Below are 20,852 nucleotides of genomic sequence, written 5' to 3' on the forward strand. Positions count from 1 at the left end.
TAAAGCTGAAAAAACACTTATTGTTGATATGACGAAGTCCATGGTAAAGCCAAGAAACATTCTGCTAACTCTGAAGGAACGCAATGCCAATAGTTGTACGACCATTAAACAGATATACAATGCAAGAAGTGGATTTCGTTCTTCCATAAGAGGAAGTGATCTTGAAATGCAACATCTGATGAAGCTTCTTGAATGTGATCAATATATTCATTGGCACAGAATAAAGGATGAAGACGTGGTTCGTGATATCTTTTGGTATCACCCTGATTCAGTGAAGTTAGTCAACGCATGTAATTTGATGTTTTTGATAGATAGCACCTACAAAACAAACCGGTACAGATTTCCATTGCTCGATTTTGTTGGGGTGACACCGACTGAGATGACATTCTCTGCCGATTTTGCATATGTGGAGGGTGAACGCGCTAATAATTTGGTATGGGCTTTACAATGCTTCCGAGGCCTTTTTTTAAAGCGTGATGCCCTCCCTGGAGTTATTGTCACTGACAGAGACCAAACATTGATGAATGCAGTGAAGGATGTATTCCCTGAATGCACAAATTTGTTGTGCATCTTTCACATAAACAAGAATGTGAAGGCCAAATGTAAATCACTAATTGCGCAAAAAAATGCTTGGGATTATGTCATAGATTGTTGGGGATCTCTAACTGATTGTCCTTCAGAACAACAGTTTGATGAATGCCTAAAGAAGTTCGAAATAGCTTGCGCACCTTGACCAATGTTTGTTGACTATGTCAAGGAAACATGGATAATACCACACAAGGAAAAATTTGTTTCCGCCTGGACTAATAAGGTGATGCACTTAGGAAACACAACAACAAACAGGTATGAAACTGTTCAACTATATCTATTAACGTTGAAAAATTTATGGAATTGTATTATTGCATATGTTTATTTTTATTTGTGTATTTGAAATGTAGGGTTGAATTTGCTCACTCGTCTTTTAAAAAGACTGTTACAAAATAGCATTGGAGACTTATGCAGTGTGCGGGATGCCATGAACAACATGATTACGTTGTAGCACACAGAGATTAAAGCATCATTTGAAACAGGTACACATGTCGTTGGACATGTGTTCCAAAAAACCTTATACAGGAGGCTGCTTGGAATGGTTTCAAGGTATGCTTTAAATCAGATTGCTGCTGAATTAGAGCGTGTTGACTATGCTGGCAAGAATCCCTCAAGTTGTGGTTGCATGGTGAGAACCACACTTGGTCTTCCTTGTGCTTGTGAGCTATCCAAATATGTTGGTGGTTGCATCCCACTGGATTCAATCCATATATTCTGGAGGAGACTCAGTTTTTCAGAACAAGGGTTATCTGAGCCCGAGGTGGGCATCAAGGACGTAATGGAAACAATATACCAAATATTCGAAGAACTTGATGTTTGTGGCAAGTTTACTCTAAGAACTAAACTTTGGGAAATTGCACACCCTGATCAGAATTCGATGTGTCCTTCTCCAGCAAAGGTTAACACAAAGGGGGCATCGAAGAAAACTATGAGCAGGAACCCAAGGTCAACAAAGCGTGATCCATCTTACTGGGAGTATGTAGATGCCTTTGAATCACAACAAAATAGCAATTCGTCGGTGAGGCGTACTGCATCATCCTCTGAGCAACCGAATCGAAGAACGATGATGCCCATGTTGGACCAGTTTCAGCCAATTATGCACGACTTCATTGATAAGATTGTTGATGTCAAAGCTGATGGTAACTGTGGATATCGGTCGGTTGTCATTTTATTAGGTATGGGTCAAGACTCTTGGTCGGTGGTCCGCAACCATATGCTTAAAGAACTTGCCAATTTCTCAGAAGACTATATCAAGCTCTTTAGTGGCACGGAGAGATTTGAGGAATTAAGGATGTCACTACTTGTTGATGGTTAACCAAGGTATGTAATTTATGTATTTGATTTTTAAGACTTTAGTTTGAAATTAAGTTTGACGTGTATATTTGTTTTATTCAGGTGACAAGGGATAAGTGGAAGTATATAACGGACATGGGACATGTCATTGCATCAAGGTATGACGTAATCTTTGTATCCTTGTCTAAACAACAAAGCATGGCATTTTTTCCCCTTAGAAGTCAATCGCTGGCAAATTCTTCATTGCATCATATAATTTGTATCGGTCATGTGTATGGCAATCATTTTGTAGAGGTACATTGTAGATATGAAGTGCTTTTTTTTATGATTATGCAATGAGTTTTGTAGGATTGAGTTAACATTTTTTTCGCATACACAACAGGTTTATTTAAAAGAACGTTGTCCCTTACCGCCTGTATCATTGTTATGGTCTAGCAATTGTCATCTGCAGGCGAAGTCGTGGCCAAATCCATATATTAGCAGAATGCAGCATTACAAGAGCTTTGTGATGTTCAAGAGAGACTATGTTGACATAAATGATGATTGAACATGTAATTTATAAATGGCTGATCGTTTTGAACATGTAATTTATTTGTTACGTCCACAACAAAATTAGTACTTAATTCTAAAAAAGCATGTATGATATATCATTGCCTGAGTTGACAACACATTATGGAAAACCGTGTATGATAAATTGTTGTTTGCATTAACATAAAGCGCGTGAAAGGACCCTGCACAACATGACTACACATGCATATTTGATGCAAGCTAAAGTATGTCATGTCATTCGTGTAGTTGACAATACATACAGAAAGCATGTGCATGCGTATTTTTAATCTTTAAAAAATACAGCACTGGTATTAAAACTCATCTATATATATGGTACAACCTAACCTTGTAAGAAAGCACAAGTTTCAGTATCAACCCAGGTCTTACAAAAAACTATGGCATTCTTGGGAGAGACAAGCAGTTAGACAGTTGTGAACTCCACATTAGGTTTTATTTTTCCAAATGGATCTATTGTTCACAACGACAGTGGTGTTTCCTTTCAAGCTTCCACTCCAGTTCTCATTCGAGTACCTAACGGGTGTGATTTTCAAACGTTAAAAACCAGAATACACAATACCCTTAAGCTAACCAACAAGCAATTTTTGGATGAAATTTACTACCGGCAACCTTTCACGTATGCAGGTAATCAATTTCGGTTTCAATGTATGCAACTGAAAGATGATGCTGATGTTAACACAATGTTAATGTGTAATCATGAATTTTCGTTTGTTGGTCCGATTGAGTTATTATGTAGCATTGCTAGAACCCCAGATGATATTTTAAACTTACTTGAAACTACTATGACCCCTACTCATGATGCCCTGCTATATTACAATGGGAGGTGGAACATGTCACGCCAAAATGAGTTTGTTGGTTATTCGTTCACAGGAAAAAATCCCAAAAACTTTGACATTCCCACCGGATGTACCCTGGATGAACTGAAGGATTTGATCAAGCAAGTTGCGCCTCGTGGGATTCCCCCTTATGGTGTTGATGAAACACAAATGGTAAGGCGATTGTTTTTTCGGAAACCAAGTCACCATGAGTATTCAGAAAAAGTTATAAAATTTGAAATAATTGAACTCAAAACCAACGAGGACATGATGAAGGTGCTCATTGAGTCTAACTACTGGAAAAAGATTGGACCAATAGAAATTTTAGCTGTTTTCAGTAAACCTATACTACAAATGGAAGACGAGTTGTCCTTGTTGCAAAATTAGCATGAGTTAGTTGTAGTATTTGATGCGAATTTAATTTCGTTCGACTATGTTGAAGTTAATGTACTGTTTGAATTCATGTATTGCATAATCGATTTCAATTACAAGAATCTCAACTAAAAAAATAGATTATTGTATATAACAAATTAATTAATGTAACAGCGAAATTACCAACGATAACAGTGAGAAGCACTGGCAGCAAAGAATAAACAATTCCAAATACCTGCCAATGTTTATACCTCAACAACTAAAAACTAAGACGAAGAACACAAGTTTGAAGCACAAAAAACAAAAGGGGGATAGTAGAAATGAAAATAAAAAATTAATTATTTATAATAAATCAATATTTATAAATATATTATAATTAATAAAATAAATATCTGTATAAATTATATTATAAAATAAATATCTTTAAATATCTTTAAATTTATAATTAATAAATCATTGTTTTTTCTCTAACGGATCAAGTTGATCCGTAAGTCTCTTACGGATCAACATATGGATCAACTTGATCCGTAAGAGGAAAAACAAGTAAGGGCAATTTTGCCATTTTGTTAGAATGTTGGGTGCACCAACAATAACGCTGGGTGCACCTAGCAACACTCAAAAGTGACAGATGCAAGTGTTCCATGGGTTTCACTCCCGTTGTGGCGTCCCTAAATAATGACAAGTTTAATAGTAATAAATTAAATAGCAGAAACCATGGGAATTTTCTTTTTCTTTTCTCTCTCTTTTTTTTTTCGCCCTGTTATTCATTTCACGGTAATTTTTTTCGCGCTGTCCCTCCAGGGCCACTCTCCTCTGTAGAGTCTGCCTTAGACGCTGACATAATATCCTCTGGTAGATCAGGGGCGTCCATAGCAGGTTCAGGAGATAACTCCTCTGGGTCCTCTTCAAGATCCTCTTCAGAGGATGACACCTCTATCACTTGAATCGGCTCAACTAGTCGATATGGAGTGGGTGTAGGTAGTATCCATTCCACAGGCTGCTGAAGTGTGCACGCGGGCTGCTCCGGATGTACTAGCGAAGTAGCAGTGAGTCGAATTGTGCCACGGAATCGGCACCTCTCATTGCCTTCGAGGGTCTCCCAAACACCCTCTAGGCACTCCATCACAACACGATCATGGATCAACTGTGCTGCCATCGCGATCTACAAGATATAAAAGAAAGAGGGTAGACTCTTTCACAAGAAATCTAACTATACAGGTAACCATACAATGCGTCCCATAACGGCTATGCATACTAAAAAAATGTCTTTTTCAAGGAATTTTCTCTCTGGCAATCGATTACCAAAGTATGTAATCGATTACCAGTGCCCAAAAACGAATTACTCAACCTTTGCACATTGGAATCTACAAGTTACACTGTGTAATCGATTACACATAAATGGTAATCGATTACCAGTAGCAGGTAGCACTATGTAATCGATTACACACAACTGGTAATCGATTACCAGTGCCCTATCATACTGTGTAATCGATTACACACAATTGGTAATCGATTACCAGAAGCTACTTAACATCCTGTCTCCATTTTTAAACCCTATAATCGATTACCCACGAATGGTAATCGATTACCAGAGGGTAATTTTCAGATACCACCCAAGATACATAGCTGGCCAGCCGCCACACAAGTCTCCTTGCTTCGTGGACTTTGTTCTTTTATTGGTTGACTGCCAGGAGCTCGCCTGCTTAGGTACGTCACAGGTTCTCACGGACTGACTATGCCCGGGTTGGGTCGGGATTAGCCAAGCTTGGTTTTGGACAATAGCACCCCACCTGATGTCCCCAAGGTCTCCTGACTCCCGCGACATATCTCCAGTTACCACTCTGTGGTCAACAAACAAAAGTAGGAAGACTGACTCTTTCACGCTTTCTCACATCAAGCTTATTGGATTATGGGGCACCCATCATATGTGGTACTAGGTGGTGATCGGGCGATGGCGTAAATCAATTCTCCCATTTCCACAAGTCAGGCATAAACACACTATCCCCAGTTGCCCACCTTTACATTGAGCTCACGCACTCCTACGTAGCCCTTATCCTCGTTCCTCTCAGCACCGGGTCCCCATCAACCCCTCCAAGCTTTCACAATATCCAAACAATTCAATTTCATTTGTCATGAAACTACCCTAAACCAAGAAAAAAAATTGGAGGCAGAAAACTCTGCACAAAACTCATTCAAATTCCACAGTTTTTCCTACTCACATACCCCAGTAACATTCTCTTCGTTCTGATTCTTTAACCGTTGGATCGCCTTGAATATTTAACTGGAGGTTCCTAATACATAAATCTAAATTTTGACCGTTGGGATCTGCTAGAAAATATCTAGAACACGAGTTTTACTGCCTTTCCCGTGACCAGCACTGCACCACCATTTTTCTGCATAATAGGCAAAATTTACTGCACAAATTTGACAGCTTTTGCTTCACAATTTGGCAGATTTCGAATTTTAGCTTGCTTGTGTCCAATTTCACTCAAATTGGATCCTACAAGTCCTAAACCATGTCCAAATCATGTTCAAAACAAAAACAAACTTCAAACCAAGGTAAATCAAAATATAGGTATCCAAAACCCACCAATTTAGTGCATTTTCAAGGTTTGAAAGGTGAAAATGAAAATTTGGTAATTTTGGGGTAAACTCTCATCTTCATCAAGTCTATAACATTGATTTAGACTTGCTCAAACTGGTTTTAAGGTGAAATCTCCACCTATTCCAAATTTGGTCTCTCAACACCCAATTTACCCTAGAAATGGCTCTTCCCTTCCACATTTGTCATTCATTTTTCTCATTTGCTCAGACCAAGCTCTCCTACAAGTTCTAATTGACATTTTAAACAAGAATCAACTCACTTTAGACTCCAATTTCCACTAACCCCAAATTTGGCTTTTCTAACCCTCACAATTTCACACTTTTCCACCTACAACACTATCATTCTCACATTTGACTCTAAGTTAGCTCTCCTCATCATCTCTACCGGTTTTCTATCAACATTTTAAGCATACACATATCACAAAGCATCATTATAAAACCCCAAATCAGAATGGGTAGTTTTGCTCACATCAAACATGTCAAGTTTAGCATGATTTCAACAAATTCCTTCACAAATAACTACCCTAAGGCAATAACCTAGTAGCACTACCCATTATAGCTCCCAAAAATCCAACACCCACAAATTTCAAGTGAGAAGAAGTCCACCCTTACCTGAAATTTAAAGCCCCACGAAGTAGAGGTGTGCTCCAAGACTCCGAAAATGGCTTCTCCTTGCAATTTGGGGTAGAAAGGAAGAGGAATTTTGGAGCTTCAATGGAGGCACAATGGAGAAGAAGAAGAAGAGAAAACCAACGTGGAAGAGAGGAAGAAGCTTCTGAAATTTGCTGAAGGAAGAGAGAGAAGAGTTGGGTTTTTTTTATAAAAAATGATTTTCTTTTCTTTTTCCTTTTCTTTTCTAAAAATAATTGTCACATGTCCCATTTTAAGTGGAGCAAAAGGGCCCACCTTTTTCCTTTGATTTGACATCATACTCATCCATAAGGAAGAAAAAAATTTGACCTTTTGGATGCTGAAATCCTGCCTCGGTTTGCGTGCCGCCTCTCTGGTTCCAGTTCCTCGCGTTTCTCTGCACTCGTCGGGGCCCGTTTTCGAAAGTAGGCAATATATATATCAAAATGCTCAGAATGAGACCCTGAGCGTGGTTCAGAGGTTGGTTTTGTTAAATTTTAAGTTGCACGCAAAATGATAATTTTTAGACTAATTAATTGCGAATTAATCTATAACCGTCCGGTTATGGGTTACTCTTCGTTAATTAGTTTAACCCGCGTATTTTTCCCCCAATGTACATACTTCTACCAAGAATATATATATATACACTGAATAATATATATATATATATATATATATATATATATATATATATATATATATATAATTATTTAAATGTAACACTTACAAAATTCCGGGTAGAAATTATAGGATGTCACACCCGTCATCTATTGCAAAGCTTGGGAGGGTAAATCTCCTAAAAACACTTTTTTTCCTTCCACTTTTAGCTTTTTTGACTCTTTGTTGTCAAGTATATATGCTGAATGCTAAAGATAGTTATATGCAATCTTGTAATTTTCATTGACATGTTTTCAAATTTAGCCGAGGGTGAGCCTTGGCATAACAGTGAAGTTGCTGCCTTATGACTTGAAAGTAACGAGTTTAACTCTTGGAAACAACCTCTTTGTATGCGGGGATAAGGCTGTGTACATCTACCCTCTCCCGAGACCGAGACTAATTTATGTTTTTTTTGTACTTGTTCTCATTTGGCTAATTGGCATGTCCCCAACTTTCAATTAAGGTCATGATGGAGAGGGTAATGCTAATGGGATAAATTCACCCAAATGCTTCTTCATGACGTTAAATAAACAAGTTTTATTAAAGCTATTATTATGACAACATAAATGCATATATAATAAGTATGCAACAACCAACTAGTATATTGCCAAATCATACGATTGGTTTATTCTTTGGTTTTCTGAGTCTGCCATAATAAAATATTTTCTGCCCATATTAAATTATCTTACTCATAGAACTAGCTGCTTGGAGAAGAAGTTTTGTGACTGTAATGTTTGATTGGGCCAGAGATCCAAGGAAAGGCCCTAGGATAGATTTCGAACCCATGGACTAAGTATGAGCCCGCTTATCTTTGTAAATATTAGAATAGGTTTTTCCTTCGTTTGGGCCTTGTATTTTGGCCATTCTAGTAGTATAGGGTTTTAGCCTTGTATTTCGAGGCATTTTGAGTAGTCTTTGTAGTAGGGAATTTTTTGTATTTTCATGTATTTTGTCATGGGGGTGAGCTTAGCTATTATAGGGGGTGTGTAGCTAAGCTCTAGCTTCTCATCTCAAGGAGGTGAGCTTAGCTATTAGAGAGGTGTGTGTAGCTAAGCTTTAGCTTCTTTAGGAATCTTCTCAAGGAAGCTTCTCAAGGAGGTGAACTTAGTTATTAGAGGGGTGTGTGTAGCTAAGCTCTAGCTTCTCAAGGAAGTTTTCTCAAAGAAGCTTCTCAAGGAAATTTTCTCAAGAAAGCTTCTTTAGGAAGCTACCTAGTCTATAAATAGAAGCATGTGTAACACTTGTTGTAACTTTGATGAATAAGAGTCTTGTGAGACACAACTCAAAGTTCAACTTCTCTCCCTTTTTCTTCCTTCAATTTCATGCTCCCCCCTCTCTCTTTCTCTCCCTCTTTCTTTTCCTCCATTGAAGCATCCTCTCCAAGCTTCTTATCCAAGGCTCATCTTGGTGGTGAAGCTCCTTTTTTCATGGCTTATTCCCTAGTGGATGGCGCCTCTTCTCCTTTGTTTTCTGCTGCATCTCCATGGTGAAAAATCACCATTAAAGGACCTCATTGAAACTCAAAGATCCAACCTACATAGAAGTCCCACAAGCAAGCTTCCATCACAGATGGTTGCAACTGAGGCTATACAAGAGGTTGTTGTTGCTGAGAGTTTGCTGCAATGTCTAAGGTATGAATATATTCATATGAACAACTTTACTATGAACTACTCAATGTCAGATTAGTACTTCCCATCATTAGTGTTTCTCAATATATAGTACTGGTATAGGTATATTTTGGCACCTCTAGAGGATATGCAAAAACTAAGTGGTTTATACTCATACCAATGAAGTAATGTTGATACTTTGTGATGTTTCTGGCAGTGTATATGCAGAGCTTAGTAATTCTGCTAAGGAACAAAACCCGCAGCCTGTAGTAGAGGAGTTCCTAACTCTTCATGCTAGCCTGAATATTGCGCGGATGATTGTTGACTTGCTATCTAAATCCAATCCAGATGATTCTTCTCCAGATAATGAAAGAAGCATAACAGAAGAGGCACTAAAACTCAAACTAGATAGACAAAGGCAAGCAAACTCTTGGGTCCAGGCTACTTTATCCACCAATCTATCATCCTTTTCTGTTTATAACCGCCAACCTCTATCATCCAAGCTTCCAGTTTCAACCAATTCTCAAAACCAAAATAATATCCTGGGAAGTAAACCAATGCTAGTCATGGAAAATTCAAGTGAAGATTCATCAAAATCTCATGGAAACAGGTGATATAGGGCATGAAAATCGTTTAGACTGCCCATTACGCGGTTTCGCAATCTCCGCTTTGTCTTCCTCTTCACTCTTGATTCCATCAACGCTTCTCTCGTCACCATTTCCAAGAGGCTCAACAAGACTTGCGATTGGATTGTTGCCATCAAAGCCCTCTTGGAGTATGAGCATTGTGTTGTTGGATTGGTGTGTGAAGGCCTTTTTCAATTCAGTCCAAAGACTTGTCACATGAGTTTGCTTACATGGACAAAGACTTGTCACATAGACATATGACTAACAGTGGAAATTAGATTTTAAAGGTAGGGGCTTAGTTGCATAATGGATGTAAAGATAAAGACTATTTTTTACATTTCAAAAAGATAGAGACTAATTTACAAAATGGGTCAAAAGTCAGGGACCAAAATGCATATTCACTCCAGAGACATTTGATAAACATCAATTTCTCTTTAACTCATTAAGGTTCTTTCAAGTGTAAAATTGTCCGGCTGAGACTAATGTCAAAGTAGATAATTCTCTGAATGCAATGATCCTAACTGTTCTAAACCATATCTCGTTATGATCACTTGCTGAGATCCTCTGTATCATGCCTGACATGCTACCCAAACCAACATTGCGTTAGGTTGAGATTTTTTCTCGCACTGACATGTTTCTCGGAAGGGTAGAGCATGTAACCCTAGGGTGAATCACAAGATCCGTAACTGTCTAACTAGTTTTCTTGCCAAAATCTAAGTATATAAGGCACCCGTAAGTATGGAACTAACTAGATCTAACATAGCACACTATTTTCCTTCTAAGATTGACTTAATTGTGGAAGTGTTTATAGCTAGGTACTCAAACTGGTGTAGAAGTGAATCAAAGATGTTGCCAACTTTTTTAAAATAATAAATTTACAAAAATTATTCCCTGTGTAACATTATTGTATCGATAGATATTTGGTGCGTGGAAGGAACGCGCAGCAAAGGAAGTTGTGGATGCAGTTTGGTACGAGAAAGATGACTTGTGTGAAGCAGGGAAGAGGAAAACTGAGATGAGACAGATGCAACGATTCTTAACTTTGTGGTGATTTATTGTTTAATGATAGAATAAATTGAGCTGGAGATTGGCAATTGGCACTCTTACTTTAAAGATAAAAATTGGACTTGAATGTTGATAAGGGATCTATTACAATCATGCCAATTGAGTTTAGTTTAGATTCCCATTAATAATTAAGCAGAACAAACAAATGGTGGTGACCTACATGTCTATGGCAGAATTATTTTAAGGACTAATCACAAAGGGGGTAATGATAAAAGGTACAATGAATCAAAGATTTTTTTATTTTTTTTACTAAGAGTAGTTGATAAAGTGGTTCATTATTTTCTCTTAATGATTGAGATTTGAATTTTTATTTGAAAATGAAATCACGATTGAATTTTTTTATATTTTAAATGGGTCTACCCCATGGAAAAAACAAAATTAGATATTAGTATTTTTGTTATATAAAATTTGTTTAAGTTATGAAACTTATATATAATTTTAATAAATTTATTTTGAGAGAAACATAAGAGTGAATTCAAAAGTGATCAAAATGTGGACTAAAATTTGAGAAGTTGAATGGGTTGTCGAAGAATTTATTTTGATTGAAATCGATGACTTCAATATTAAGGCACGTGAGATTTGAAAATACTGATAAGCAAGATCTTTTCAAAATTCAAGATATTAGTTAAAGTGACTACCAAAAAGTTACACGAAAACATCAAATAACATTAGATATGTGTATTTAGGAATATTGTCGTACTCATGTCGAAATCATATAATTCGGCCATTAGAATTAGAAGTCTATAGATAAGATCTTTGACTGTCAATATTCAGTTGATTAAATTGTATCATTTAACTCTTCAAACAAACACCGATAATGTCTCACATTCAAATTGGCTATGGTTCAGAATGCCAACATGCATGTATTCATTCCCACCCTTTATGAATTCATGTCTTTTTACTTTATTGCATCTTTTTAAACCCTTTACTTTTTCCAATTTTTATTTCTTCCCAAAACTTTTACTTTTCTAATTCCTATTTTTGGCTACTATTAAAATTACTATCAAAGTATAATAATTATCAAAATTAATTTTTTAATAAAAAATATTATCATAAAATCTAGTTATAAATCATCGTACAAACCGTTATACAATATTACTATAATTATCTATAAATATCTTTATTGAAATTACTATGATTATATGTATTAAGTATTTGACAATTCTTTGATAAGTTAAAAACTATGATCTTGTTTGTTTAATTAAAAAGAACTTATAATTGAGAATGAATTCTATGTTGCATCTTTAAACATTTATTTTTTAATATAATCATTTAGTAAAAATTACTCAGTTTCGTATAAAAATATATTTCTTTCGAGGAGTAAGTGTAATTTTCACAATTAACAAATGTCAAATAAAAATATCAAATACCATCTAATTGCACCAAAAGAAAAAAATGGACATGTTTAAATACAGTTTTTCATAAACACAGAAGAAAAACATGAAATAATTTTTTTATAAGCTAAAATTAGTTTATATATTAGTTAAAAATAAACCTTTGAAAAAAAAATAATTTCTACAAATTAACTTATATAGAAACTAATTTTCTTTGATGTAAAAGTTTATCTTCTCCTTCTTATCTTCTCCTTCTATAGTTACTTATATAAAAAGGTTTATTCAAACATTTAAATAAATGAACAAAAGTTTAGTATCTTTTCTTATAGGAGTTGGAACAGAAAGCCCAGAACAAAAGCATTGCAAGAATATGTTGGCTTCAAAAATCAATTTAAAGCACAATCACACATGGGACACTAAACAAATTGAGGAAGAGATAAAGGATGCAAAGGATTCGGATTTATGTCTTCCTATTATTAGCAAAAATAAAATAAAATAGAGTGAATAATTATTGTCGCAGGGCTACTTTCTTTGGCAGCTTATTTATACACTTATTGAAGTTTGACAAGAAGGGTAGCCCCATGTGACTCCAATGTTTCAATTCGAAGGACATTATCATGGTGACAAGTGTATCTCTTGTAGCTATTATTACTTTTTGTGACATAAATATCCATGTTAGACGAATTGTCAAATAGTTTTTTTCTTCTTCATCATAATATTCTTTTTCAGATAATATTATTGCGAACTTAATTATACATGTTAAAGCTTATCACTTGCCTCTAGAGGTATTATTTTATAGGGATAAAACCTCTAACTCTTATCATAAACTTTGCCGGTAATCTCAGCTCTATCACATCCATTAAGTTCAAATAGTTTTATTGCACATTTGAATATATGTTAGATAATTTAAACTCATGTAAAAATGTTTGTGAACCACCAAGCGTGTGAACTAGAGTAGGGTTGTTTTATTAATGGTTTTGAATTTGACTACATGTCATTGCATTAAATATTTGACAGAAATTTTTATTGTTCACCATAGTTTTATCCGCCTTGAATATAATTTACTTTAATAGAAAATATACCTGTAGTCTAAAAAAATAACTAACATATCTAAATAATTTTAGATAAACATTCGCATGTATAATCTTATGTTAAAGAATTAATTTCAGATCCTAAGTTCATTTTAAATTGAAATCATTTTAGATTATTTTGTGTTAGATAAAAAATATTATATTAGTTACTTTATAAAAATATATAAATATAAATTACTTTATTTAAAAAATCATTTTCATTTAAAATTAATTAGGCAAATGTCGCGTTGCAATATACGATCACTACTACAAATGTGATGTTTTACGACACTGGTTCTAAGGCGGTTCTATGAGAATCGTCTTAAAAAATATTACAGTGGCAAATTTGTAATTAATGAAATGAGAAAAACTTTTTACGACTGACATTCTAATGCGGTTATTAAAAACCGCCTTAGAATGTATGTTAGTGGCGATCCTGTGCTTCTGTGAAATGAAATTACGACGGGTTTTACTTAAAACCCGTCTTCCTTCGCATTCCCAACATTAAAGTCCTACATACCTCTCTCCACCTGTTCGTTTTCCCATTTTTGCATTAATTCTCTCATATCTCAATCTCTTCTCTATACTTCAATTCCCTCTCATGTCTCCGCTGCAGCCCAACCGCGTCGACCCCAAAATCTGGCGGGCATGTGCCGGTGCCACTGTCCACATGGAGCATGCCTCTCCCTCGCATCACCTCAGCCCTCTCATCCGTGGCGCGATGGGGAGAGTGACCGCGGAGGCCGTGGCTAGAGCTTCTACAGTACAGACTAGCTTGAGCTCAGTGATTGGAGTTCTCTTTCGCTAGCTCGCCCAATTTCTCTCTCGTTGGTTCATTTCTCTCATCTCTACAATTCCTCTTTAATCCGTAATCTAGGGTTTATTGATTCACGCATTTTTTTTTGTTTTTTTTATTTTGTTAACAGAAAATAATAAAGTTGCAAATAACTCTCTCCCTATCCCTGGTTCGTCTCTCTCTCATCTCTGCATTTCTTCTCAAATCTAGGGTTTAGTACGGTTTTCATGGTGCACAAAAGATTTCATATGTTTATCTTGACCCATTGCATTTAAATAAGTATTTTATTAAGTCTGTATCTTTTACTTGTGACCTACTGTATTTGTTGATATTATACAGGTCATAATTCTATGATATATTTTGTTGATGATGTTGGTCCTTCTCCTTTGGCCCAAAACGTTGTGCTCCGTGATGTGGGTTAGCATTCACTCTGGCTAACCATTTTTAATTTCCCATGGCCTTTTCACGGATAATTTACTGATATTTATGGAACTGGTGGATCATTGTATTACATGTTTTCAGGTATTATTTGTTTCGGATATTTGACTGTAACCCAATGATTTTTGCCGCAGATGAAAGGGGAATTTGGTATGTTCAAATTCACATTTTGGTTTTCTAAGATTGGCGTTATCGATGTGACTTGTCGAATTTGTGTGCAATATCTAAATAATTGTGCTTTTGATTATCTTTCTAGGTGGAAGAAAAGCGATTATTTTGGTTCCTCATTTATTTTTCCTTCTCTTTTGATGTGTTTTTTTTAGGAGTTTTGTCAGATATTTGGGAGAACGAAAAGCAGCATCTTCTGGACCAAGATACGGCTCACAGGTAACTGAATTTCTTGCAAAAGATTCTTTAATATTGAGCTATGAGAAACACGAATTTCCAGCTCGAAATCAATTTCATTAATCTTAATGCCTGGCATGGAAATACTCATGGAGTTGTAGCATGGGTAGCTTGATATAGAGAGAGTTCTTGATCTCCGTAAGTCCTTAATACATTTAGATTTGACAAATTAGAAAGATCAAAGAGAAATATCAGGGAAAAATAATTCTGCTAGCTCAAGGGCACTATAACTTCCATTTTGATGTCTAATGAATATACTCTTGTCATGACAACATTTAGTAGAACCCCACTAACCATGAATTTTTTTTAAAGAATCTATAAATTAAAAAAGTTACTAAGGTACATGGATAGGAATCTATAGTTGAGATTTGCTGATTTGGCTTCTAGTTGTCCTACTCCCTACACAAGGCCTGACATCACTTCATTGGTACTTAATTTGCTGTTTTCACAATTACTACATTCTTTTCTTCTCGCATTTACCTTCCTTCTCTGTTTATCCCCTGTTTTGGTTGGAGGGATCTTTTTAGGAATAGCATTTAACATTGTCATTTTGATTTTAATAGGATGAAGGAGATACTATTTTAGAAGGTTGCAGACACCCTTGTGTAGAGCCACAAGACTAGGTGAATTTTATACCAAATGATTGCAAGCTTGTAAGTATTCGAGACTCATGAGATTCATGGAAAGTAAGCATTTGTTCATTTAAATTGGGAACTTATAAGTTTCATTAGTAATTTGTTTGGAGTGATTTTGGCATGTAATCAATGTTGAATAAGTTACCCCTACTCCGTAGTCTAGATGACAGAGGGCCCTCAGGAATTATAGATGTCAGGATTGTTATATTCTACTGCCAGTTACCCTTGAATATGAAAGATTAACATGGTTTACATATTGTCTTGATCTTCTCTATGTTGTTTTCTTTCCCTTACCTTAAGTGAAATACTTGTAAAGATGAGGGGTTGATCTAATTAAAAAATGATAGATGAGGTGTAATTAATAAGGCAACGTGCTGGCCTAGTTTTCAATAACTTTTTATTCAATTTTAGTCTTCTCATGGATAAAGTTTTCATTGTGGTTTTGAAATAGGTAATAGTATAATAACTTAGGCTGGCACATGTGTCCCACTTTGATCAATTAGGTTTGTCTATGGCAATTGGAGATGATGAGAAATTATACTACATACTTGTCACTCTCTCTGGCATAGTGTTATTTATTTTTATTTTTATTTTTAAAAGCCACTCTCTCTGATAAATTTTAGGGAGTTTTCGTTTTATTTGTCAGTCATGTTTTAGCTCTATAAAGAGAAACAACCTGCTTGTAATTTGTGAGCTGGTTTCAGATTTTTTTTTCTTCCATATTCTTTCAATATAACAACAATTTTCTTGATTATGTATGAAACAGATTGGTCTGCAACAGTATCTATAGATGATTTCTATTTGACGACTGAAGGTCAGGTATATAGAAGCTGCTATTTATATTTGTCTTGATTGTTGTAGCTTCTCTTGCTCTTATTTGTTTGGCATGACAAATAGTGTTTGGACTGTAGAATAAACTAAGAGAAGCTAATCCAGGAAATGCTCTTCTTGAGGTAATTATTCCCCTATAAGCTAAGGGATAATTGTTTTTTTTAAGTATTTAAGGCATAGGCATAGTATAAATAAGACTTCATTTTAAAACCATTCATTAAATTAAAATAATTATATGTCAATACATCCACGTGTTTAATGGTAACAAATAAGTTAAAAATAAATAAATATAAATGATACACACTAATAATTAATGGATATACATAAAAGAAAATAGTCCAATTTACATAGCTACACGGAATTAGATTATTTCACTGTTTAGGATTGGATGCACGTTTCAGAGCGAAAAGAAGTAGAGGAAATTGTTTGATTATTTTAAGTAATTAGTTTTTTTTTTTTTTAATTTGAATGATATGAATAAAATAAAAATATTATATAATTTTTTTAGTTATTTTTATGTTATTTAATTTAAAATTAAAAAAGTAACCATTGATATTCTATTTTCTCTATTTCTTCTATCCAAAGGTGTCATTTCTCTTGTCCAGAATGTGCCCCCTCCCATTCTCCTTAGGTTCCTGCGGGAGCATAGATCAGAATGGGCAGACATTTACTAACGTCTATCTTATTCATGCTAGTTTTTGGAAGTCATTAAATTGGGAGTTGCTCATTCTCCTGGAGACTCAATAATGCCCAGAGAAATGTTTCTTTTCCAAGTAAGTTATTTTTGTCTCATGTTGCTTGCTCTATGCTTCCCTCTTCATAGATGCCAGTTGCCAGTTTCCTTGTTCTGATTTATGTATATTGCACTAATATGTATAGAGCATGTTTTGATACACTTAGTCATAACACTTAAGTGGAATTTGGTTCAGGCCTTAGTGTTCATATTTTTTTTAAGAAAGTAATATTTGGATATTTTGAGTTATAATTGATTTTGAGTATAAAATTATTAAAATAGGCTTTAATGTCTTTGAATACTTATTTGCTATTATAATTTGCTGTTATATAAATAAATTAAAATTAAATAAATATATAAACCCCCACTCATTATAAAAAGATAAAATTAGCATGAGTCTCATACACAAATGCATCTATTTCAGTACAGTATTTGTAACACCCCAGCCACAAGATTCCAGCACAATATTTGTATTACTCTTTCAATGGATATCCTATGAAGTGGTGATAATAATCTTTCTTTAACTGAGAGAACAAGTAAATGTAATAATAAATTTTGAACTACCAAAGTCCTAAGAAAATATAATAAATGCAAACAAGAAAAAAGAAAGAATGTATATTTCCAACTATTCAACCTATCACATAAAGTTTTATATTTTCTTGAATCAATTCAAGTTGAATTGAAAGTTCTCTCTAGTGGCGTCAAAGTCACTGTGGGTTGGAGAGCCTTAACGTGAAATTGAAAATGATATCGAAACATATTTTTATATAGTCAAATCATGTTTGACCTGGCTGATTACACCCAAACCAAATATGCTCTCAATGAATTGAACTAAATTTCATTAATTAACAACTAAAGTTTACAACTATTCCTCCTTGGATGTTGCCTTTTTAATATTTCCCCAAACCTTGTCACTGTAGCAAATAATATGTGGTTCATATTACTTCTATTTTACACTTTTTAAAATTGTTAAATCATTTCGTTAAAAAAATTGGTAAATCATTTGATGGGAAAAAGCAAGAAAAAAACACAATATTATAGTTGTAAGAAAATCAAAACTTAAAAAAAAATAAAAATCCAGAAGGTTGTAATTGGAAAAACGCAAATATTTAGAAAGTGCCAAGATTAGAGGTAGTTGGGCCTGTGTTGCTATCAATATTGTCTTCCAATCACACTTATATATTTATTTCTTTTGTGTTGAATAGATTTTTGAATCTAAAATTACACACCGCTATGCAGCTCCAGAATATATCATGACAGGTAACCTTACAACTTTCTTTGTGTGTTCAGGACTTCATCATATTCCCTTTGATGCATAGCATGGTGAACTTCTTGGAATTTGGATATGACCCCTGTTTCATGGTTCTTTGCATTGGATACTTGCATGTACACAGGGAAAAAACTTCAAAAATGGAGCTTTTTATAATTTCTGGTGCTGCTTGCTTGCCTCATCCCTCTAAGGTACCTTCCATACTTCAATATCATGACTCATTCTGCTCAGTTAATAGGAATGAGAATGAAGCATGTTAAGCTTACAAATGACACTGTTGGGATTTTAGTATCATAGTTAAATAACACTGCTTAGTTAATAACAACTTTGCTCCTCTATTTCATGCTTCTTGTTAAAAAATATTGTACAAACCTCAAAAGTGATAAAAACAAAATTCGTATCCCATATGTGAACCTCAATAACCATGTAAAAATTACTTGACCTTTTCTAGATAAATACATTTCTAGTCACGTGCAGATAAATACCTTTCTAGATATATAAAATTACATTTTAAAAATATTATACTTGAGCTTTTTTATAAAAATTAATGAACAAAAATTAGATATAGTTATTAGATAATTTTTTATACTGTTTTTTTAATTAAGATTAAAACTTTACTTTGATAATTTATGGAATTTATCCTTATTAAATAACTTAATTCTTATACTTACCCCACTAGCAATGATGTATTAAATTAGAGTATATTTGAAAAAATATATATTAAATTAGAGTATCATAATTTGTTACAATATAGAAATAGTGACTTGTCAAATCCCAAGATGCAAGAACACAGTGTTTTCAATTTAAAAGTAACTTTAAATTAATTTAAAAATTTTGATCTAACGATTCATACAAATTCAAACTTCCTTTACATAGATAGATATATTAGATAGATTCAAATGAGTTAATTATTTTTCACAACTAATGATAATAATTTTATATCACTAGTTAACAACTCTAAATCTATTATACCATATCGTTCTATAAGATTATTGAATTTTAAAAAATGAATGGTTGAAATAAAGAGTAAATATTATTCTTAAAATAATTTCATCCCTCCTCGTTTTTTTATACTTTTTTATAAAATAGGAGAAGGATTTTATTGTTAGAAATATATGATTTTCCTGGAAAAAAATTCTACAAGAGTTTTCCAAATATATGATTTTCCTAGAACCATTATTCTCTGAAGCTTTAACAAATAAGTCTTAAATCTTCACATGATATTTATTTTTGAAATTTCTGTCGATCCTCACTAAACATGTGACTTATTTTTTAATTCTTTTTATCGTTAATATTTGGATTGACCACTTACTTTTTGTTTATTCTGCAGAAAGCATACATAAGTAAACCAGTGCCTCAGAAAGATACTGCTCCTGGTCTTGCATATTTCCACATCCCTCTGCCAGAATATGCTACTTTTGACTCATCAAACATGAGTGGTGTGAAACAGGAACCGGATGGCAATGGCATTAGCTCTCCTTCTGTGAACTCCGGCTTCTTCACAACCTTGCTTGCAGCAGGAGATGTGAAGGCAGTTTTCACTGGCCATGATCACATCAATGACTTCTGCGGCAATCTAATGAATATACAACTTTGTTATGGTGGGGGATTTGGATACCATGCGTATGGAAAGGCAGGGTGGCCTAGGAGAGCAAGGGTGGTGGTAGCTAGCTTGGAGAAAACGGGGAAAGGAAGTTGGGGAGATGTCAAGTCAATTAAAACATGGAAATGCCTTGATGATCAACATCTTACTGGAATTGATGATGAGGTCTTGTGGAGCAAGAGCACTGGTGGTAAGATATCCTTTGATACTTGTAGTCCTATTCTTGTTTTGAACAAAGCAATGTTAAAAATGAATATGTAAAGTTGAAAAGTTGAAAAGTTGAAAAATTAGTATAGAATTTTAATTTTTAAATTAGCACTGAGTTGAAAAGTTGAAATATTAGGAAAAATGCACAATATATAATTATATATATATATATATATATATATATATATATATATATATATATATATATAGTAGTTAAATACTAATACAATTTAAGATAGTAATTAGCTCTAGTAAGTTAAATTAGCACGTAGTTTGTGATTTTTCTATTACTGGCTCAAATATGTGTATTTTTTCATTAAATAAACCATAATCATGCACTTTAACATCACATCAATATTTAAAGGGGAAATTATAAATTTTGCACAAATAATAAAAAAAAATCATTATTCTACATCGGTTGAGTGATAAACGATGTATAAACCCTTCAAATTCTACATCGGTTGACTTATAACCGATGTAGAAACCTTGCCATTATTACCCATTCTACATCGGTTGACTAATAATCGATGTAGAAACCCTACCATTCAACATCGGTTTCAACCTTAGAACCAATGTAGAAATCTCACATTCTACATCGGTTTACTTATAACTGATGTAGAAACCTTGCCATTATTACCCATTCTACATCGGTTATCAGTCAACCGATGTAAAAACCCTACCATTCAACATCGGTTTCAACCTTAGA

General features: G+C 34.3%; 3 protein-coding genes across 3 annotated transcripts; all 3 read left to right on the plus strand.

Annotated features, from left to right (window-relative positions):
* Window positions 1–1,366: 1,366 nt before the first annotated feature.
* On the plus strand, window positions 1,367–1,987 carry LOC114373695. Its single transcript, XM_028331216.1, has 2 exons — window positions 1,367–1,881; window positions 1,984–1,987. The coding sequence occupies exons 1-2, from the start codon at window positions 1,367–1,369 to the stop codon at window positions 1,985–1,987; spliced, it is 519 nt and encodes a 172-aa protein (XP_028187017.1).
* A 7,018-nt stretch (window positions 1,988–9,005) lies between these two features.
* LOC114371311 lies at window positions 9,006–9,852 on the plus strand. Its single transcript, XM_028328783.1, has 2 exons — window positions 9,006–9,157; window positions 9,351–9,852. The coding sequence occupies exons 1-2, from the start codon at window positions 9,096–9,098 to the stop codon at window positions 9,745–9,747; spliced, it is 459 nt and encodes a 152-aa protein (XP_028184584.1). The 5' UTR covers window positions 9,006–9,095; the 3' UTR covers window positions 9,748–9,852.
* Window positions 9,853–15,512: 5,660 nt separating this feature from the next.
* LOC114391457 (probable inactive purple acid phosphatase 29) lies at window positions 15,513–20,298 on the plus strand. The gene is made up of 6 exons (XM_028352471.1): window positions 15,513–15,520; window positions 16,269–16,321; window positions 16,414–16,455; window positions 17,029–17,106; window positions 18,357–18,527; window positions 19,667–20,298. The coding sequence occupies exons 4-6, from the start codon at window positions 17,080–17,082 to the stop codon at window positions 20,198–20,200; spliced, it is 732 nt and encodes a 243-aa protein (XP_028208272.1). The 5' UTR covers window positions 15,513–15,520; window positions 16,269–16,321; window positions 16,414–16,455; window positions 17,029–17,079; the 3' UTR covers window positions 20,201–20,298.
* Window positions 20,299–20,852: the final 554 nt, after the last annotated feature.

Source organism: Glycine soja, chromosome 2, assembly GCF_004193775.1.
Source record: "Glycine soja cultivar W05 chromosome 2, ASM419377v2, whole genome shotgun sequence".
Lineage (NCBI taxonomy): Eukaryota > Viridiplantae > Streptophyta > Magnoliopsida > Fabales > Fabaceae > Glycine > Glycine soja.

What these genes read in the sequence shown, in the direction of transcription:
- LOC114373695 (XM_028331216.1), top strand. Translation starts at nt 1,367, where the DNA reads ATGGAAACAATATACCAAATATTCGAAGAACTTGATGTTTGTGGCAAG.
- LOC114371311 (XM_028328783.1), top strand. Translation starts at nt 9,096, where the DNA reads ATGGTTGCAACTGAGGCTATACAAGAGGTTGTTGTTGCTGAGAGTTTG. An exon ending in AGTTTGCTGCAATGTCTAAG is followed by an intron (nt 9,158 to 9,350) that starts GTATGAATATAT and finishes TGTTTCTGGCAG; the next exon opens with TGTATATGCAGAGCTTAGTA.
- LOC114391457 (XM_028352471.1), top strand. Translation starts at nt 17,080, where the DNA reads ATGCCCAGAGAAATGTTTCTTTTCCAA. An exon ending in GAGAAATGTTTCTTTTCCAA is followed by an intron (nt 17,107 to 18,356) that starts GTAAGTTATTTT and finishes TTGTGTGTTCAG; the next exon opens with GACTTCATCATATTCCCTTT. An exon ending in GCTTGCCTCATCCCTCTAAG is followed by an intron (nt 18,528 to 19,666) that starts GTACCTTCCATA and finishes TTTATTCTGCAG; the next exon opens with AAAGCATACATAAGTAAACC.